This window comes from Ailuropoda melanoleuca, chromosome 18 (assembly GCF_002007445.2).
Source record: "Ailuropoda melanoleuca isolate Jingjing chromosome 18, ASM200744v2, whole genome shotgun sequence".
Classification (NCBI taxonomy): Eukaryota; Metazoa; Chordata; class Mammalia; order Carnivora; family Ursidae; genus Ailuropoda; species Ailuropoda melanoleuca.
The window spans coordinates 22,625,295-22,646,845 of NC_048235.1; the positions used below are offsets into that span (position 1 = coordinate 22,625,295).

The 21,551-nt window shown below is 41.5% G+C and overlaps 1 protein-coding gene across 5 annotated transcripts in view; it reads left to right on the forward strand.

Annotated features, from left to right (window-relative positions):
- Positions 1-21,551, forward strand: part of LOC100470350 (rho GTPase-activating protein 7) — a 283,783-nt gene that overhangs the window by 222,797 nt on the left and 39,435 nt on the right. For 2 of the 5 annotated variants that reach the window (XM_034647678.1, XM_002919544.4), the window contains exon 1: positions 16,507-16,884. The exons of 2 other annotated variants lie outside the window; for them this stretch is intronic. Coding sequence is in view for 1 of the 3 variants with exons in the window: in XM_002919544.4 (XP_002919590.1) it covers positions 16,848-16,884 (37 nt within the window). In the remaining 2 variants the exon portion in view is untranslated. Of the gene's footprint in view, positions 1-16,506; positions 16,885-16,920; positions 17,062-21,551 lie in introns of those variants that run through there. One more of the 5 variants, XM_034647679.1, reaches the window with a different exon arrangement.

Sequence of the window (21,551 nt, forward strand, 5' to 3'; positions counted from 1 at the left end):
CTAGGAAAAAGAGCCTGATCCTGGGGTGGGTTTGGAACTAGGAAAAGGAAACTTTGAAAGTCTGCTTAAATTAAGCTTTGTCCGGAATGAGGCTGTGCCCTCTGTGTGTTGTTCCTGCTGAGATTTCCAATCAGTGTCATAATAATATTAAACAACCATTACTGACCTCTGGGTGTTTGCTGTCCAGGAAGTGCCTAGACGAGTTGAGAAGTGAGGGACGCCTGGGTGCCTCAGTTGGTTAAGCGTCTGCCTTCAGCCCTGGTCGTGATCCCAGTATGCTGGGATCGAGTCCCGCATTGGGGTCCCTGCTCATCAGGGAGCCTGCTTCTCCCTCTGCCTGCCGCTCCCCCTGCTTGTGCTCTCTCTCGCTTGCTCTCTCTGTCTCTCTGACAAATAAAATCTTAAAAAAAAAAAAAGAGTTCAGAAGTGAGAGCATCGAGCTTGAAATCTTACGGTTAGGTCTTTAGGAAGACGCCCCGTTTGTGTATCACGTGCACCTGCATGGACACACACCCACACGTCCATGCACGCTCGAGATTCAGCTGTTACAGTTTCTCCCTATAGGTTCTGCCTAACTGTCAGAGGCCTAGAAACCAAAGCTGGATGTGCTGTATCCCTGACACCCCACTTTTCTCAATCACAGAGGATACTGGTGAGCACTAATCAAGCCTTCACCTCGTTGCAATAGACCTGCTCCCCCACGCATGTCCTCTTCGGGGAAGGGCTCCTGCTTCCCCATAACTGTGGGATTTCCAGCTGTAGCTTCGTCAGTGTGAGCCTGGAGATCTGAAAATGAGCCTGGAGGAACTTCCTTTTCTGATGTTAAGATCTGAGACTGGTGATAGAGGGAATACAAGCTACTGGGATAGCCAATTTGGGTCACAAAGCTGTTAGTACAGAGTAGCGCTAAATTCATTTTGAAAAGAGGGATGAGAAATCCAGACATACTAATTGAGGGAAGCTGCTGGTCCTACATCTGCCATTCTTCAATTTTGCCCTGGAGATTTATTTAGGCCAGAGTCTCTGCTTAGATCAGTCACTCCCCCCAGGAGACTGAGACTATTGTGCAGAAGCTCAGTTCTGAGGAAAAGCCCAAATGATACTACTGATGTGTTCATTTTCTGTGATAGCCTCATGAGGAAAAAAATTTTTTTTGTCTTTATAGCTCCTAGACACAGACAAGCAAATTTACCCTATCAGACAAATGAAGGAAAAAATACATAAATTGTGAGCTGATTGGTTCATATTTAACACTTTTTTGGAGGATGCTGATGGAAGCTCTTGCCTTCACCTTGCCTAAAATTAGATAGATCATTGCAGAGAGATTTAAAATTTATACCGCATTAATCAGTGTTCCTTCATTCTTTCTAAATTTGATGCAGATTTCAAGGGATCGTTTAGGAGCTGGGCTATATCAGGACCAAGTCAAGTCAAAACTAACCAGGAATGCCCTGTGACTTCTAGATTAAATTACCTGGCTTGCTTTTCCCTCTCATTCTCTGTGCTGGGGACTATTATAAACCTTTCTATAAATCTATCTCAGATTTTAGCTTCCCAACTTTGAATATCCTAGTCACACGAGCAACATGACACACAATTTTTCTAAGCATAGAACTGAAATAAACATGGAAGGCCTGTGTCTTAGATGTGATGTGAAAGTAATAAATTTAGATGTTGGAAAGTAGATGTTTCTTTATAGGGTCAAATTATCATTACTGCTATGATCATTATTGTTATTATTAATATTATTTAGCTTTGATAATGTAAACTAATGTAAATAATGGCAATAAGACAGATATAGAAAATTGTTTTGAATAACTTACAGATTTAGATGTTAAAAAGTTACTGGTTATAAAAGTATCACCGATCCACTCATTCTGGAACTTTTCAGTAATAAGAGTACTACAGAGGATAGATAGTACAATAATTAACTGAAAAAGAGTCCTTTTAAGACACAAGTAAAACAGCAGTGCAATGCAATTACAGCTACAAATATTACAGTTTATTTAAGAGCCCAAATAGATGGAACACACACACACACCCCAAAAATAGACTGAATTAAGGCTTCAGTTACTGTTTATTGAGTGCATAAATATGTGTTAAGCCCCTTATAAATAATCAGTTTTAATCCTTACAACTGCCCAATGAGGTATTATCATTTCCATGTGTTGAATGAGGAAAATAAGATTTGAAGATAAAGTAACTTTTCTAAGATAATACAGCAAATAGCTGGCAGTTTCAGGATTCAAATTTGGATCTGACCCAAAAGTTGATTTTTTTTAATCAATGTAATCAAATGTCTCTAGTTTCCAATTTTTCCTGATACAGTGTTACTGCTAACATTTTTTAATTGTCTAGACGCACATATGCAAGAGTTCTCTAAGGGACATACCTCAGAGCAGAATTGCTGGATCATAGCATAGTTAATGTTCATTCTTAAAATAAATGTAAAATTATTTTTTAAGCGGTCGTATCAATATACAGTTCCACCAGCAACATGTATAGGTTCTCCTCATTCCACATCCTTGGCAACAATTGTCATTGCCAGACTCCTTAATTGTAAATGTAGTATATGTAAAATGGTAGCTAATTATGATCTCAGTTTGCATTTTGATTACTAATTGGTTTAAGCATTTTGCCATATGTTTATTCTTTTGAAAAAAAATTTTCCCCAAGGGTGGCTGTGTGGTTCAGTGGGGTAAGCAACTGCCTTCGGCTCAGGTGATGATCCCAGGATCCTAGGATTGAGCCCCGTGTTGGGCTCCCTGCTCAGTGGGTAGACTGCTTCTCCCTCTCCTGCTACCCCTACTTTGTGCTCATGCTCTCTCTCTCTCAAATAAAGAAATAAAATCTTAAAAAAAAAAAAGGGAAAGGAAAATCCTCAACCATTATGAAATCCAAGGGTTACCTGTTTGCGCCAGTCTTTATATTAGCTCCTTTAAGAACACCAAAATGTTTATGCTTGACCTTATCATTTAATATTCCATGTTCTGCTAACCCCTCTCATATATTTTTAATAGGCTTTGTATTTTTCAGAAGATTCAGGTTCGGGGCGCCTGGGTGTCACAGTGGTTAAGCGTCTGCCTTCGGCTCAGGGCGTGATCCCGGCGTTATGGGATCGAGTCCCACGTCAGGCTCTTCTGCTATGAGCCTGGCTTCTTCCTCTCCCACTCCCCCTGCTTGTGCCCTCTCTCGCTGGCTGTCTCTGTCTCTGTCGAATAAATAAATAAAAAAAAAAATCTTAAAAAAAAAAAAAAGAAGATTCAGGTTCACAGCAAAATTGAGAGGAAGGTAGAGAGATTTCTTCTATAACACCCAACCCCTCCAACATGTTTGTTTGCCTTTTATATCCCAGCTATTTTACATTCTGGAAAAGGCAAAGCTATGGAGATAGTAAAACGATTGCCAGGGGCTAGGAGGAAAGGAGGAATGGATAGGTGGAGAACAGAGGATTTGTAAGGCAGTGAAACTGTCTGTATAAACTGTCACAGTAGATACGTGTCATTATACATTTGTCCAAACCCATAGAATGTACACACCAAGAGTGAAGCTTAACGTGAACTACAGACATTGAGTGATTATGATGTGTCTGTGTGGGTTCATCAGTTGTAACAAATGTACCACTTTGGTGGAGAGTATTGATGATGCAGGAGGCTATATAGCTGTTGGAGGGGACGGATGGTGAGAGAAGAACATACAACAAAATACCTTGCTTAGTTATTGAATGTTATGGGAAATAAAATGAATATTTAAAGGAACTCTGCAAATTTAGAATAGTATTACATTCCAGACAGACGATGCAATGACTCTGATGGTGAAGGCTGTAGTGCAAGCAAACAAGACAGCCCGCACATGTATTGTCACTTTTTATTAGTGTGGTAGTTGTTTCAAAAGTGTTCGTGTCACTGCAACAAAAGGCTTGAATCCAAAGTGTTCTAAGAGTCATATGTTGGAATGGTGGTTGAGTATTCTTTTCTGATAATTACGATAGGTTTCTTTGAAGGAAGAATACACTAAGAGGAGAGATGAAGCGTACGGAAGTTGGGAAATGACTCTTGGTGAAAAGTGTGAAAGAAATCACACACATAGTGATACAGTCCTTCCATTTTAAAAGTCTGGGTGGGAGGATTAAGATCAAAATATAATTGGCAAATCAGATCAGTGGCACAGAAGACAAAGAGGACTTCATTTTTAAGAAGGTCATTTGGGTGAAGACCCTCGAAATTCTACAAAATGCAGGGCCCAAATTTCATTAGCAAGTACAGGGACCACACCACATACCTCTTGCCTCAGTGGTAGCAGAGGAGGCTTGTCCAGAAAGGAGTAGAGCTTAACTTATGAATTTCTGAAACATGTCAGTCTGGAACAGATTCAGGAAACCCAAGAGACTAGCCCCTAAGGGGACGGAGTTCTACCATGGCAGGTGCAGTCCTGGGATTTGCAGCCGCACACTTGGTGGACCACGGTGGTCTTTTCTGAATTGCTGTGAGGCATGGTAGCCAACAGAGTAGATGCTTTTTCCTTTCCAACATGTTTGTTTTTAATGAGTAGCATTTTTGAATACTGGGTGTGTTTAGAACCCTATCCAATATAAATTCAGTGTTACATGGTATATCAAAACAAACTAGAACCTTAAGCTGAGGGGACTTGAGAGAACATCTGGTCCAATCCCTTCATTTTACAGTTGAGGAAAGAGGAGACGTCATTGAGTGCTCCAAACTCACAGTTTCACTTGAAAGCCCTGGTCATAATCATCATTGCAGAGAGACCCAGATTCACGGTCTTGCTTTCCTAATTATTACAAGTGTGAAGTCAAGCAAGCTATGTAACCTCTCTGAGTTGAGTTCCTTATCTGTAATAATAGTATTTACCTCCCAATTATACTGTGTCTATAACGTAAAATCCTGAGCTAAATGATCTAGTACCCTTGTTCTGTCATATAAAATCATCATTTTATTTATATACAACAATATATAATTAATATGTAGTGTTGTATATCATATATTATATGATATTTTAAAAATAAACCTAAGGAGCAAGAGATAGTATTATATAAGCAACTCAGGACCACTGATGGTGTTTATCATCAAGCTAGGAACATGATTTATATCAGATCTCTTTCCTCTATACATGCATGGACTTCAGGATCCTCACAGATTCATTTTTTTTTAATTCAGACCATAAATTCAGTTATGAAATTCAATGGGGTTTTCTTAATTTTTTTTGCCTTTTATATGTCTGTTTTGTCAATTAACCCAAAAGATGACAATAATAAGTACAGAAATTGTTGTTTGTTCAATGGTAGAATATTTGTATTGGAGAGATCCAATCTAGTCTATTCTCTCCTGGTAAGTCTTCGAACATCAGTCTTCCACAATTCATGAGTCTTATTGCCAGGTCTACTTTAAAAAATGCATCATTTTTTGCCTTGCAATTCCCTAAAATGCAGTTTACTTCAACTGAATCCCTAAGAGATAATCGACTGAGTTGGTTATGCATGAGAAACCAAACTTGACGACCTACTGCAGCCCCATTCTCCTGTTGCCTATTAAAGTAAGTTAATGATCTGGAGCTATGTAGGGGTTTCCAGAAATAGCACTATAATGACCAACATGCTGTAGTTAGCTAAGAAAAAGAACTGTTTATTTTTTTCGGGCATTGCTCAAACCCATGCCGTACTATCATTATTTTATGACCCAATCTACTATGAAGAAACAGCAACACATTACAACTCAGATGAACACAAAACATCTCCTTAGTGAAAACAAACTCAAATTTTCAAAACCATGGTAGAGAATTTTCTTTGAATAGATGCTTTAGAATGACATCTGTATATTGATTTAAAAGTCAAAGTAGGAGGAACCACATAAATAGCTCCTTTCCTTTTTATAATTTTTTTGTTTTAGTTTTTTGGGTATAGTTGACATACAATGTTGTTTCAGGTGCACAACATACTGATTTAACTTCTCTCTGTACCTTATGCTGTGCTCACCACAAGTGTAGCTACCATCGGTCACCACACAACACTATTATAGTATCATTGACTGTATTCCCTATGCTATGCCTCTTTATCCCTATGACTTATTCATACAGAATACAGAAGCCTGGGGCGCCTGGGTGGCACAGTGGTTGAGCGTCTGCCTTCGGCTCAGGGCGCGATCCCGGCCTTGTGGGATCGAGCCCCACATCAGGCTCCTCCGCTATGGGCCTACTTCTTCCTCTCCCACTCCCCCTGCTTGTGTTCCCTCTCTCGCTGGCTGTCTCTATCTCTGTCAAATAAATAAATAAAATCTTAAAAAAAAAAAAAAAAGAATACAGAAGCCCGTATCTCCCATTCCCCTTCACTCGTTTGCCCATCTCCCCACCCCCCACCCTCTGACCATCAGCTTGTTCTCTGTATTTATAGGTCTGATTGTACTATTTGTTTGTTTATTCATTTGTTTTTTAGATTCCGCATATGAGTGCAACCATATGGTATTTGTCTTCCTCAGTCTCACTTATTTCACTTAGCATAATACCCTTTAGGTCTATCCATGGCAAGATCTCATTCTTTTTTATGGCTGCACAATATACTATTACCTATTTTATATATATATATACACACACACACACACAACATCTTCTTTATCCATTCATCTATTGACGGACACATTGCTTCCATATCTTGGCTATTATATATAATGCTGCAATAAACATAGAAGTACATATATCTTTTCAAATTAGTTTTGTTTTCTTTGGGTAAATACTCCATAGTGGAATTACTGGATCATATGGTATTTCTGAATTTTTTCAAGTAACTTCCATACTGTTTTCCACAGTGCCTGTACCAATTTGCATTCCCACTAACAGTTTATGAGAGTTCTTTTTTCTCCACATCCTCACCAACACTTATTATTTCTTGTCTTTTTGATGTTAGCCATTCTGACAGGTGTGAGATGGTATCTCATTGTGGTTTTGATTTGCATATCCCTGATGATGAGGGATGTTGAACATCTTTTCATGTATCTGTTGGCCATCTGTATGTCTTCTTTGAAGAAATGTCTATCCTGATCCTCTGCCCATTTTTAAATCAGGTTGTTTTGTTTTGGTGTTGAGTTGTAAAAGTTCTTTATATATTTTGAATACTAACCCTTTATTGGATATTCATTCACAAATACCTTCTTCCATCAGTAGGTTGCCTTTTTGGTTTGTTGATGGTTTGCTTCACTGTGCAAAAGCTTTTTATTTTGATGTAGTCCTGATTATTTTTGCTTTTGTTTCCCTTGCCTTGGGAGACACATGTAGAAAAATGTACTACCACTGTCAGACATTACTGCCTATGTTCTTTTTTAGGATTTTCATGGTTTCAGGTCTCACATTTAGGTCTTTAGTCTATTTTGAGCTTATTTTTGTGTTTGTGTCAGAAAGTGGTCCAGTTTGGTCTCTCGCATTAATTGTCCAATTTTCCCACCACCTATTTATTGAGAAGACTGTCTTTTCCTCATTGTATATTCTTGTCTCATTTGTCATTGATTAACTGACCTTATAAGCATGGGTTTATTTCTGGGCTCTCCCTTCTATTCCACTGGTCTATGTGTCTGTCTTTGTGCAAGTGCCATGCTGTTTTGATGACTACAGCTTTGTAGTATATCTTGAAATCTGGGATTGTGATACCTCCAGCTTTGTTCTTCTTTCTCAAGATTGCTTTGGCTATTCAGGGTCTTTTGTGGTTCCATACAAATTTTAGTATTATTCGTTTTAGTTTTGTGAAAAGTGCTGTTGCTATTTTGATAGGGATTACATTAAATCTGTAGAGTGCTTTGGGTAGTATGGACATTTTAACAATATTGATTCTTCCAATCATGAGAGTGGAATATCTTTCCAATAAATGGCTCTTTTGAACAAGGTGGTAGAGAACAATACTAAAAATAGTTTTTTACCCACAAGATGAAAGGCTAAAATGGCCATTCCGGTGTTGGACTTACTTCCAGAAAAACTCAGATGTTCCAGGATTTATTTACTAGTAGATATGTATGTGCGCGCGCACACACACACACACACACACACAGACACACACACACACTGCACTTAGAATGTGAAAGTCAAAAGGTTTCTCAAAAATCCACTGGCCCCTTCATCAAAGAGAAGGAGCAATGGCTGATGTGAGGAGCCTGGCCATGAGGTGCCAGTGTCCTGGCTTCCCTGGAAGGTGTCACTGTGTGGGGCTCAGCTGAGGTTGGAGTCACTTGCTGGTCTGCCAGTCAGCAGCAGGGTGCCTTTGGGTGGGCCATCAAGCCTGGGCCCGTTTGGAACAGAGCTTGTTCCTCAGGCTTGTGGTGCTGGGGTGCTCTGCAGGGACAGTAAGTGAGGCAGGGTTCCAGAGAGGGAACCAGAGAGGCTGGTGGGTCACTGGACTCAGCCTAGGGCCGCTCCACATCCTGTTGTAAAATAATCCCTTCCACCTTGGAACTCAGAGATTGGTGTTGCATAGCAGTCCCCAGGTCACTGCTCTTAGGTGGGGTCAGGGCTCTGGGCGAGCATGTGCCCTGCACCCTCTTTAGCCTCCTTCCCACAGCATCTGTCTTCTTCAAGTGAGGGAACCATATTTGAGACTTCCCAAAAGGGAAATTCTAGGTTTAAGCCCTTCCCAGTAGACTCCTGAACACAATGATCAGGAAATAACCCTGAGCGTTCATTGATTCAACACATATTAATGGAGCACTTTACTATGTGCTAGGCGCTGGAGAGAAACTTCACATGGAAAGGTTCCTTTCTTCCAGAAGCTTCCAGGATCCAGCTTTCCTTATTTGGCATGGCTTTGTAGCTAGTGCCTGAGCACAGTTTTTTTCCTTTTTGCAGTTTTATCCAGTGCTGGCAGTTCAGGTTTTTTTTTTCCTCTAAGAAATACCTCTGTGCTCCAGAGCCCACATTTCCCCAAATGACCATTTAGCGTCAGGGAGAGGACTGGAACATCCTCCCTCCCTTTAGCTGCTTAAACTGAATGAGGCCCACTCAGTAGAGCTTTTCAGTGCTACTGTGATTTGTATTAATTAAATATGACACGGTATCCTCAAAAAAACAAACAAAAAAAATTCAGTGCCCCTAGGCCCCCATCTGGTACTTTGACCCTGCTAGCTTTTTTGCAGAAGCTTCTGTGGAGGCCTTCCTCAATGCAGGGCATCTCTATGTGATGTTGGGGAAGATAGAAAATCAAATAAGCTAGACTCTGAGTAAATAATGAAACCTATCATTAAAAATAAAGCCAAAACGAAAAATCCCACGTGTTAAATGACCTTGTTTTGCGAATTGATTTTGTGTCAGCATTTCTGGCTTTAAATTGTATAGAGAAAACTACTTAAGTAAACTCCTAGTTAATAATTGAAAGGAACAAATAAGTAAGACCTTTGAATTTTGTTTGAATATTGTTAATTTTTTCGTACCATAAATAAACAAGCTTAAAAGACAGATGACAAACTAGTAAAAATATTTTATAATAAATTACAAACGGTTAATATTCCTAATGTATAAATAATATTTTAAAATCAGTAACAAAAGGCAAAATGCTTCATCAAGGAAAAAAAGAGCTAAAGGACTAAATAGGCATTTTTTAAAAATACAGCTACTTAATAAATATGAAAATTTTCAACCAGTGTAACAAAAGGACCAGAAAAAAAGCATGTGTATAAGGTACTTGGATAGTCAAGTTCCTAGAGACAGCAAGTAGAACCCTGGTCCCAGAGGGCTGGGGGTTAGGGGAACAGAATGGGGAATTAGTGTTAAAGAGATACAGAGTTCCAGTTGGGAAAGATGAAAAAGTTCTGAAGAATGCATAGTGATGATAGTTGCGCAACAGGATTAATGGACGTAATGCCATTAACAGTACATTTAATATGGCTAAAATGATAAATTTTATGTTATGTGAATTTTACTACAATAAAACAAACTCAGGCAGTTTAGTATTCAAACAAATGTAGACTTAAACAGAAATGAGGTAATATTTTTTGCTCATTAAATTAGCAGGTGGAATGGAAATTATAATGCTGACAGTACTCAAGTGAAGACAAATGGGTACATTCAAACAGTGGTTAAAAGTAAGCACAAAGCGTCTAGATGGCAGTTTAGAAATATATGTCAAATGTTCCAATACCCTTTGGCTTCTTAGAAGTTCAAAGTACATAAGTGAATTTGCTTAAAGAAATGATCATTCTTCCTCTGAAATTTATTATACAGGAATGTTCATTATATAAAAAGCTGAAAAATGAGAAAGTCAACATTGGTGAATTAATTCATGAAAATCCATAAGATAGAATATGAAGCAACTATAAAATGTCATTCTTCATTTATATTAAATGAAATAAGGTATTACAAAACAATATATACTATGATCCCAATTTTATACATCTAAATATCTCTACTTAAAAACCTGACTGAAAGGATAGACATAAAAATGGAATACAGATGTCTGCAATTTGCCTCTGGTCGTGTGATGATGAGGAGGTTTCATTTTTTTTTTCTTTATGCTTTTCCATATTTTCTAAACTTTGTAGCAATGGATATTTTATAATCACAAAATTTAAATAATAAGAAAGCAAAGGATAAATATTATTGGTACTTACAAAATAATGTTGTCCATCCTTGGCTTTAAATGAATTGTTTGCTACAAGCTCAAAAAGTAACTATTAAATGGAGAACAATGTCAGAATAGACAAAGAATCAAAGCATGCCATTAAAATTGGCTAATTCAGTGGGAAAGTAGCCCAGTTTCTTTCATGGGATCAATTTTTACTTTTCATTGGCTTGATTTTTGTGTCGTCAGAGCTCACATGAAAGAACCAGAGCAGTCAGTGGTGAAGACCCAGTGGAAAACGGGGCGGGGGGGGAGGCAAGAGCTCTGACTTGGTGCCATTACTCCTGGGCACCCTCCTTCCCTGCATGCTGAGCCGCGAGGCACTGGGCTAACTGGGTACCCGAGCTGCTAAATGAAACTCTTTCAAAGGAGACTCTACTGTAAATATTGTAATTATCTTAGGAAAGAGTGTCCATTGATTTATCAAATCAGGATTGAGAATTCAGCATATTCAAATCTTCCACTGAACTATTATAGAATTGTATCTGTACCTATTTTCCACCTAGGAGTTTTCTCCTCTAAGTCCTCTTTTCATGGTTGTTTTTTTTTTTTGGCTATTTATTGAAGTATTTTTTTAATTGAGATATAATTGACATATATAATATTGTATTAGTTTCAGAGTTGAAATGTTCTATATATATATAAATTATATAGATAAATAATTATATATAAATATATATAAATAATTATATATAAAAATATATATAAATTATATATATAAATGATCCCAATAAGTCTAGTTAACATTGGCATCATACATAATCACAAAATACTCTTTTTGGTGATGAAAACTTTTTTTTCCTAGAGTTTATTTATTTATTTGACAGAGAGCACAAGCAGGGGGAGTGGCAGGGAGAAGGAGAGGGAGAAGCAGGCTCCCCGCTGAGCAAGGAACCCCATGTGGGGCTCGATCCCAGGATCCTGGGATCGCGACCTGAGCCAAAGGCAGATGCTCAACCAGCTGAGCCACCCAGGCACCCCTGAAAAAAAATTTTTTTGAGAGAGAGAGTGTGTGGGGTGAGGGGGAGGGGAGGCAGAGGGAAAATGTTAAGCAGGCCCCAAGCCCAGCACTGCGCCTGACAGGGGCTCAATCTCATAACCCTGAAATCATGACTGGTCTGAAATCAAGAGTCAGACACTTAACTGACTGAGCCACCTAGGTGACCACATCTTGTGATGAGTCCTTTTAAGAACTACTCTCTTAGCAACTTTCAAATATATATTACAGTGGGATGAACTATAGTCACCATGCTGTATTTTATATCCCAAAGAAGTATTTATTCATGTTCACTGTTGTTTCACCAGCACACTGCCTTTTCCAGGGTCTAATTATTAACTGTTGAATGATAAAAGTACTGTGTCAGGCTGGTTCATATTTGAAGCTTAAGTGATTATCCCAAAAATAGACTTTTATTACATTTATGCAGGAACAAAGGTCTCCCCCTCTTAACTAAAAATATCACTGGTAGACTAAGTCACCTTCCCCATACTTTAAACTTTTACACTGTTCAAAAGAAGTAGTCAAAAAAGGTCTGATTGAACAAGGGAGCTGCTCTAGGTAAAATTAAAAGGGGGTGAATCTATTTCACTGCCCAATCCTCTCTTTTTCCCTTCTTTCCCCATCTGACACCTCCAGCCTTTGGGTTTTAAACATTTCTGCAAAGGCTAAATACAAGGGTGGATAGTGGGGGAAGAACCCAGACGTGGGTAATGGAAACTTTTAAACATAAGTGAATATTTTAAGGACAGTCATTAATTTTCCAATTTAATTATGTCTCTTAATTGAATTCCGTTTAAAAGTTATTTTCAAAACTTTCTATTATTTGTCTTATTTCCTTTGAACATTACAAATAAATTTTTTTCCACACTGATTTCCCAATGCTCCATTGAACACAAATTATATTACAACATTTTCCAAGCTCAGGAGGCTTTTAGTTCCTGTGGGAGAGAAATAAATTTCCAAAGACATTGCTTGGCTCATATCACTAGAGCAGAGGTTTAAACTTGTTGCTCTGGAGCTAAATGAAGCCCAAAGTTGAAATTACTCGGAATGGGTTTAGATTTTTTTTTTTTAATTATTTGCCAGCATCTAAAAATTGGGAGGTTTGAAATAAAATTACAGAAAGCTAGGAGGCTCTTGAACAGTCTTTAAACCCAGAACCACAGGGCTGCTGTGTTAACATATGCCAACAATCAAGGGAGCCTGACTGGCCCTGCCCCCTTGGGGAGGGTCTGGGTTCCTCAATTCTCCCCACCCCACTGTGGCTCGCCTTCCTCACCAGTATTATCTGCCTGAGTGCCTATAGACATTTGAGTTTTACTCTTTTTTTTTTTTAATACGTTATAGTGCAAAAAATGCTACAGGATGTCTTTGGGCAGTATCAATGATATTTAGTATCAATCATTAATAAAGAGTAGGAACCAGAGAGGTGACCTGTTAGTCATTTAGCTTTATGTCATGCCATTTAGGAACTACCTATGTGATTTTTCTTGCCTTGGTAATACACAGTTAAATGTGAAAACATCCAAATAGGGTAGGATATCCCTGTGAGTAGTTTCCATGAACCTGATGCCCAAATTGAGAACAACATGGCAGGAACTAAACAGCACAGGTCCTTGTCCTTGGGTCAAATTGTGGCAACAAAACCTGATTTAATTTGTGATGGTTTTTTATCGTCATGTGTTGAAGGGGTTTTGGAGGACCGTAGACTTCTGGTGGGAAAATGGGCCACTTAATCCCTGCCTGTTAGAGTCCAGTGTTTCAATACCCAATGCAAATCAGCTAACAAGCCTAGTCTAATGTCATCTACCCACAACAGAAGAAAGGAAACGTTGGGTGATGAGTTAAAGGTTCAATGAAGAAGAAGGAGCCTGAGCTGTCCTGGGGACCCTCTTTCATCTGGTAAAGCATCCCTGTTTGTTGATACTTTTAATGACTTTTCCACTCCTTCTTTCTCCCAGTTTGTAAAGGCTCCTCAGATTCAGAAAGGGTAAAGTCAAGGGCTCATTTTGTTTTGTTTTAATCTTCTCCTGGGTGATATTTAAATAGAAATCGCATGTTTTTGTTTGATGTGCCCACTTAGTAATATGTCATAATAATGGCTAACATTATCGAATGCTTATTATGTGCTGAGCACTTATGTGCATTAATTTAAGTCCTCATTAAAAACCTCATAAGATGGGCACTAGTTCAACCTCCTTTTTTAAAGATGAAGAAACTGACGTTTCAGAGGCAAAATAATGTATTCATCACACAGCTAGTAAGTGGCCTGATACAAAAGTCCTGCTTTCAACCATATTCACTCTTCTAAAAAGTGCAGCAGCCTTCAAAATGTAGCATGTCCATTTCTAAAGGGGCTAAGAAATAAAAACGATGGGGGCGTCTGGGTGGCTCGGTCGGTTAAGCATCCAGTTCTTAATTTCAGCTCAGGTCATGATTTTGGAGTCTCGGATCTAGTCCTGAGTCGGGCTCCACACTGGGAACTTAAGATTCTCTCTCTTCTTCTCCCTCTGCCTTCCCTTCCTCCCTCTAAAAAAAAAGAGAGAGAGAGAGAGAGAAAACTATGAAAATTGGGATTTGGCCCAGGACACAGGCTATGTCAATAAACCAAAGAACCAAAGAACGGAAGAAGGTGATGAGAAGGCCAAATGCAAAGCAATACCTCACCAAGGAAAATGTTTTTGGAGTTATTGGTATTATTAGATGATGAGCAATCCACATAGCAGAAACCTCCAGAGAAATATGATGAAATTAGAGACGACCCAAGGAAGACATCAGTAATCAAGGAGAAAGGAATGGAGTTTGAACAAGAAAAGACCAAAAAAAGTAGCATGTTTTATTCTGAAATACTTAGTGGAGGGTGGATGTATAGGGATTGCACAAACTCCTAGGACCCTAATTAAATTGAATGCCACTTCACCCAGCTAATAATTAACATTAAGAACTTACTCTGAGAGTTGATATGCTTTGGAGGAGATGCTATCTATATTTTTAAGGTTTGAATTTTTAATAAATAAGGGAAATTAGTATGTTTAGGAGGTATATTCCTATTTTGTAAGTTTAAAGTACACACTGCAGCCTGAGTGATCTTTTCAAAATGCAGATCTGGCTATGGGATGCCTTCGTCCATTAACATGGCTTCTCACTGTTTATAACTGTAAAGGATAAAACAATCCTTAACACAAACACACAGGGAATTGAAAAGTTCTTGCCCTTACTTTTCCAACTTCCCCTTGAATCACACTCTGCCTTGCTGGCAACTGCGGGCATTTTGACAATTCTCCCAGCATCCAAACTTCAGAGGAAAGGTCTTTCTTCTTTCTGTCTTGGGCTCTACTTCCTGCACAGTCACAGCACCTCTTTTTCACATGCTCCGTGCTGCTTCCCCACCAGACTGAAAACTCTGTGCAGACATAGGTGGGGGTACCCTTACTTACCTTGGCCTCCCCAGCACTTATAAGTAGGTATAAGCCCTTGAAATATCTACTGAATAGAGCCCAAACCTGAAAGGCCATTCTCCAGAGCCAGAATTCTGATTTGGGTGCATTAGAGAGCCAGTAGAGTTAGCATTTTTATTGTTTTTTTTTAAAAACTGGGGTGAAAAAGAGTCTTCTGTATGTAAACTAAGGAATGCCTATGAAATCAATACATATTAAGCTATATTTAAGACAAAGTCTTCCATTTGCATTTAACCCTATTTTAAAAACTCTCCCACAACTCCTCTCTCCCCTCCCCTGCTTTATGTATCTCCCCCCAAAACACTATGAATATTTCACGTATTTACCTTGCTTATTGTGCATCTTCTCCAGTAGGAAGTAAATTTTAGGAGGGAAGGGATATTTGGTTTTTTTGCACACTCCTATAGCTCCAAAGTCTAGAACAGTGTTTGGCACACAGTAAATGCTCCTGATACATTTTTTGAATGAATGGATTTAGTAGTTTTCTTTGTGCAGAGGTAATAGGCAGAAAACACCAATTAGCCCCAAAGTAAATTTTCATGAAAACCTGGTCTAAATTTTTAAAAATCTTTCATAGGTCGTATTCAATTGTGATCTTTAAAAATGAAGCTTCCTATTCTATCAGGGGCCCCCAAAACACAGTGCCTCCAAATCACCCAAAGGTTTGTAAAAACGCAGATTATCACCGTCAGAGATTATAATTCTCTGATATAGAGGCGGGGCCTACAAGTTGCAGGAGCTGCACTGGGTTGAGGCCCAAGGTCCATAGTTTGTAAAACACTGTGAATGTGCACACACTCTGCTCAACACGTTCTGAGTAAAAATTCAGTCCCTCTCCAAAGCAGCGTTAATTACTTACATTTGTTCTCTACCCCTGCGGGCTTTAGCAATGAATGACGAACGACCAAAGGACAGGTATCTTCTCCCCATTTTACAGATGAGGAAACACTGATTTTTCATCCCTACCTCCCGCTTCTCCTTGGTTCCGCAAATTTATAAGGTTCCCACCAGGATGTAAGGCAGAATCATAGAGATTTTAAGTGTGCAAAGCTACCAAGAAAAAGAGGGAAAGTGAGCGGTATCCCAGAGTCCAGCTCCTACTTCCCCGACAAGTAAACGCCTCGAAGGTTTGCCTTCACCTCTGTGGCCAACCGTTGGACAGTTTGGGACGCTTCACCCTGCAGACGTGGAGGCCAGAGGAAAATATTCCAGCCGGGGGCAGAACAGGCGCACGGACGGGGGCGGAGGGCGGGGCCAGAGTACCGCCTGAGGCTGCGGCTGGTTAGCCCAGCGGCGGGGAGGAGGTAAGGGGCGGAACAACGGGGGGCGGGGTCCAGGGCGGGGCCTGAGGCAGGAGGCGGGCGGGAGGCTGCGGCCCACCACGTAGGCGGCGCGTAAGAGTCCACGCTGCCTGGCCTCGTCCCTCCCCTCGGGGGCGGACCCTGCGGGAGGGCGCGGCCCGAGGGGGCGCGGGAGGCAGAGCGCTCCAGCTGGCGGAGCGAGGGCGCTCAGCTCCCAACCCGGCCATGGCCGAACTTCGCAGCAGGAGCGACTGCTCCGGTGCTTCTCGCCCCTTTCCCTGAGCTCTCTCTCCTTTCGACCTCTGGAAAACCCTGCGTTCCTTCTGGGGCCTTGGCGAGGGGCACGGAGCGGCAAGCAAGGATGCGCTGAGGACTGCCAGCGCGCGCGTCTCGGGTGCCTCCGTGGGTCCAGGCGCCGGAGCTGAGCTGCCTCGGGCTGCCTCGACTTTCCTGCCGCGCTCCCGCCACCCCCGCCGCAGTTGATGTGTAGGAAGAAGCCGGACATCATGATCCTAACACGTAAGCTAGACTTGTGCCTTGCCGTCGGGCCAGCCGCGGGAGCCAGCTGCGGAGGGGACTCGGCGCGGAGGAAATGTCACCCCGCCTTGTCAAGTCGGTGCCTGACGTTCTGTGCTTTTAAACGGCTTTCCGAGGAGGCTCGGGACCGAGTCACCCAACTTTCTCGGAGTGGAGGAGGTGGAGTGTGGGAAAAACAAGGGTTATAGTTTGGGGAGGGAGATCTTAATTTCGGGCAATGACCCCTGGCCACTCGCTGCTTAGGGGTCGCGGGCCGGCGCGTGGGGTGGGCTCCGGAAAGGGCTGCTGGCGCGGGGCGACCGCAACTAATGAAGTGAAGCCCACGTTAACTTCGCTCTCCGGCTGGGGACGCGGAGTCGGGCTAGGGGTGCACGCCGGGTGGGAACACAGGGCGGGCCGGCCGCCAGCGGGGCTGAGCGGGCAGCCCTGCTATTCTTATTCTAAGTCCCAGGCGATGGCTTCTGGTTCCGAGGGGCGCGGCGCTACCGCCTTTCCACTATCTTCCCTCCCGGGACGTTCAGGGCTGGGTGCTTGGAGCTCTTCACGAGACAAGTCCAAAATCAGCGCGGACTCCCTGAGAGTTTATTGTTTAGGAATGTTTAGGCCGCAGTGGCACTTGGAAATAGCTTTTTAAAAACTGCTTGAAAGTAAATTCGGGGAAAATTTTTTTTTAATTTCAGGCTGTTTTTGTTCAAATATTTTCAACGCTGGCAAGTAATTCCGATTTAGGAAAGTCTCTGATGGCTGCGGGCCCCTGGAGAGCGTTGAAGCTATTTAGGAAGCCCCCTGACTTGCATGTGAGAGGCGCCTGCTGGGAGGGCTGCCCTGTGCCTTCACGTGCTGGGACGTTGAATCGGGTTTCCTAAAATGCCCGGTGGAGATGCCCACGCCCTTGGCTCGGGAACTGGCGCCCGCGCGGGGCGAGTTCCTGGGCCGGCGAAAGGAAGGAAGGAAGCATGCCTCCCGACCTGACTTTTTTCGTAGCGAAGTCCCGGCTTTTGAGAACCCTGCCCCATTCTGCCTCTGTGCCCCTGTCCCCATCTCCGACGTCACGGGCTGAGACTGATCCTTCGGAGAGAGTTTCTCCCCTGGCCGCAGCACACTGGCCATGCCACGTGTAATTTGCAGATTATGGTTATTAGAATCCGTTCCTCTTTCCAGCGCATAGCCCCTGTTGCGAGGGGGGAGATAGAGCGGACCGTGAGGCTGACGAAGTAGAAACCCCGGGTCCACGGCCTGCTAGCTGGGCGCATCTGGGAAGTGTTGAGACCTCTCTGCATCTCCTTCATTAGCAACACGGGGTAATAACTATTTACCACGCGAGGAGGTTGAGAGGATCAAAGGAGCTAATGCAAGCGCTTAGCACGTGCCTGGTACTGATGCTCCACTGATACCCAATTTATGCTAATTACTGTAGAAGGAAACTCCTGCGTATAGTTACCTGCACCGTGGGAGAAGAAAACCTTGCCGCACGCTCCTTTTGAATGAGCCTTTTTACAGCCAACATAGTTAGCGAATGGGTTCATTCTAGGGAATCAAAAGCTCTTTCAGCCCTTATTGTTGAGGTGGAGCCGTGCAGCCTAGGCACAGCCATCCATTGCAGAAAGCTTCATGAGGGTGGCATGCATATATGACGCGTTGGATAGAAGAAAAATCACAGCTCTGGACAAGGTAGAATACTGAGTCTCAAATTACGTATTTTTTTTTCCCCAAACTCTGTTTGCTGAAGGGATGAGGGAAAATAATAGCCCAGCAGAATTCTGAATGTAAATCTATCAGCAGCTCCAAGAGGTTGACTAATTCAGCATCCATCTGGACTGCAGGCTGGTCCTCCACAGAGATAATTTGCAGACCATAAGTGCGGAATTAACGGAGGCACCCAGTGCCATCTTGGCTTGCAGACTGGAGCAGATGGCCAGAGGGGTGCCCTGTAAGTCAACAGCCCCCCTAATAGAACAACTAAAGTCTTGGGGAACGAGTGTCAAATAGTTAGCAGATGTGCGTTCAGAAGTTATTTCAAGACATTTTCTGAGAAAATGTTGGCGATTGCGTGTATTAACTTTTACTGTGGCATGCCAGATTTACAGCGTGGCCCAAGCCTGACTGCATATTTTTTTCATTAGCACTACTGTTCAGAGTTTAAAATGAAGTACAGCAGCAGACTGACTTTCTCTCCCAGCTGCTCTAAAATTTTGCTTTTGACCCCCCCAAAAAGGATTTTATTTTAATTCAATCTGAATGACACCTTACACCAAACTGGCCAGAAGCTCAAGAACAGGGACTGACTTTGTTTCCCAACTCAGACTCCACAGGATCAAAATGAGTAGCTTCCAACTTAAATTTTTCCCTGGAGTGGATGAGAAATAGGGTTTCATTGACTTACCTGTGACTTTAACTTAGCAATTTTAGATCTTATGAGAAACACCATTTACTCCTTAAGAGTGAAAAGGTTGAATAGTTAAGCAATTGACTATGGCTAATTGAAGGCAGTGTTCCAAGGTTTCATGCACTGAGCCAACCAGAGGACTTCCCATCGTTCTGGAGGGAAGGTGAGAGGCCAGTTGCCCTTTAATCTAAAGCCTTTTTGTTGTTTGGTTTTGGTTATTATTCTGTTACTGTTGAGTACTGTAGTTCAAAGAGCAAAGACTAAGCAAAATTTTAGGGTGTTTTTATGTTAAAAAGGGATATTGGTTGCTTCTGAAAAATATAACAGATTAATAGAAAAACATTATGATTGAATAAATTATTACTGAGAAAGTGAAAAATGTATGTAGTACTTAAACTGTTACTTGTAGAACTAGTGTGGGGCTTAGAGGGGATATGGCAGACTCCATTAAGATGCCTTCCAATCAGAGGCTTGTTGGGACTCCAAGAGGTGGTTTGAAATACAAAAATAAGTACTTGAGTTTCCCTTGGTGTCCCCGTGGAGATTTGAAGCCATGATGCAATGTTAAAATGAGAATGGTATTTTTATAACTGGGGCAGGTAAATATGCCATTTGAAAACATTCAGGAAAGGGTGATTTGGTCCAGAAGAATGGGGGCATCCAAAGTACAGTGGGTGAAGTGAATTGTACATTTTTGAAGAGAGCCTTGTTCTGGACAGGATGGTCCAGTATTGTAAACACAAGTTTCTCATGCTTAACTCTCCTTCCTAGCAACAGGAAGACGGAAATGAGGCCATGCAAAAAAAAAAAAGGCCCTGAAGGGCTCCAGACAATACTTGACCCACCCTAGCATTTTCCCTATACAGCCAGAAGAGTTGCAAAAGTAAAAATAACTTCAGATGTTTCCCCTTCCTCTCTGGATATTGCCAAATCACTAAAGATGGAATTCTTGGAGCTTTAGAACACTGTAGTCAAACCTGGCCCCATGGTATAATGGGCATCAAAGCTCACGTCATGCCAAGACTGTTCTCAAAATTATAAAGCAGACCTGGGGACAAAGGTGATCTTCATTTTCTGTGTTTGCATAGTTCAATGATTAGAATTCTATGAGTTGGGATCCAGTAGAGGAAAGAATTTAATTTCTAAACATGGTCATTCCCCTGAGTTTCACTGAGCGTTCATTTTAACAGGATTGACCCCTAAGATACTTTGGAGTCCTGGGACTACAGTACAAAGGAATGATGTACAGCATTCACGACCTAAAAAATTTTCCTTGTTGTGGTGACCCAGGTGAATTAACGCCCAACCGTAAGATGGTCACATCCCAGCACTGTGTCCCTAAGGAGCATAGTCCTCAGTTCCTCTTCTGAAATTAAGACGAAAATGCTTTGCTGGTGCAGTTTTCACAGTCGTCCTTCTGATTTTAGGTATTTGCGTATGGATGAGTTCTGAGACTTAAGGGTCCCTCCTCTTTTCAGAAAGACATGCTGTAAGATTGAAATTTGCTTTATAGGAATGGGTTACTGGTATGAGTGCCATCAGTGGTGTTTTCTTTCAACCTCAAATTAGTCAGAAATCTAATTAATGTAAAAGGGATAAGATTCCCAGCTGAGTAGGGCTCTTCCTGTCTGTCTGCCCTTTTCCTTGTGGGATCCTGTGTTATTCTTAAGGATTATCATGATCAGTGATAAGGAGTAGGGAGTAGTCCTGCTGGGGGTTCTTTAATTAGATCTACTCTGTCTGAACATTTTTTTCAGTATACCTTCCTTGGCATGTTGGACAGCGAGAAAGCCTTACATATTTAGCCTGGGTATTTTTATAGTCTCTCACAAGTAACAGTCAACTGCCTCTAGTATGAATGCTCCATTTTAATTTTTATAAAAGAAATCCAGACTTTTGACAAAATACTAATAGTAGTGTAGAAGCTGAAATTGATCACGTAGTTCACTCTTATTGTCACATTTTAACTGTCTCCTCAGCAACCCTGGAAAAGCAGGTGTGATTATTCCCTTTTTACAGATGAGGAATCCGGGGCATGGAAGAGAGCTTTCCATTCCTTGCCTCAGATCACTCACTGTACATGGCGGAGCTAGGATTTCAATCAGGTCTGTGTGGCAGTAGCGTGCAGCTCTGGGAGCTCTGCTTGGCTGCAGCTGGTTCAGTTTAGAAGACAATATTTGGTGGCCCTGGAGAGCCTTGCAGTCACTTTGCAGTTTCCTAGGGGGCTTGTGCTTCTAGGTGGGGAGTTACAACTTTAGGATCC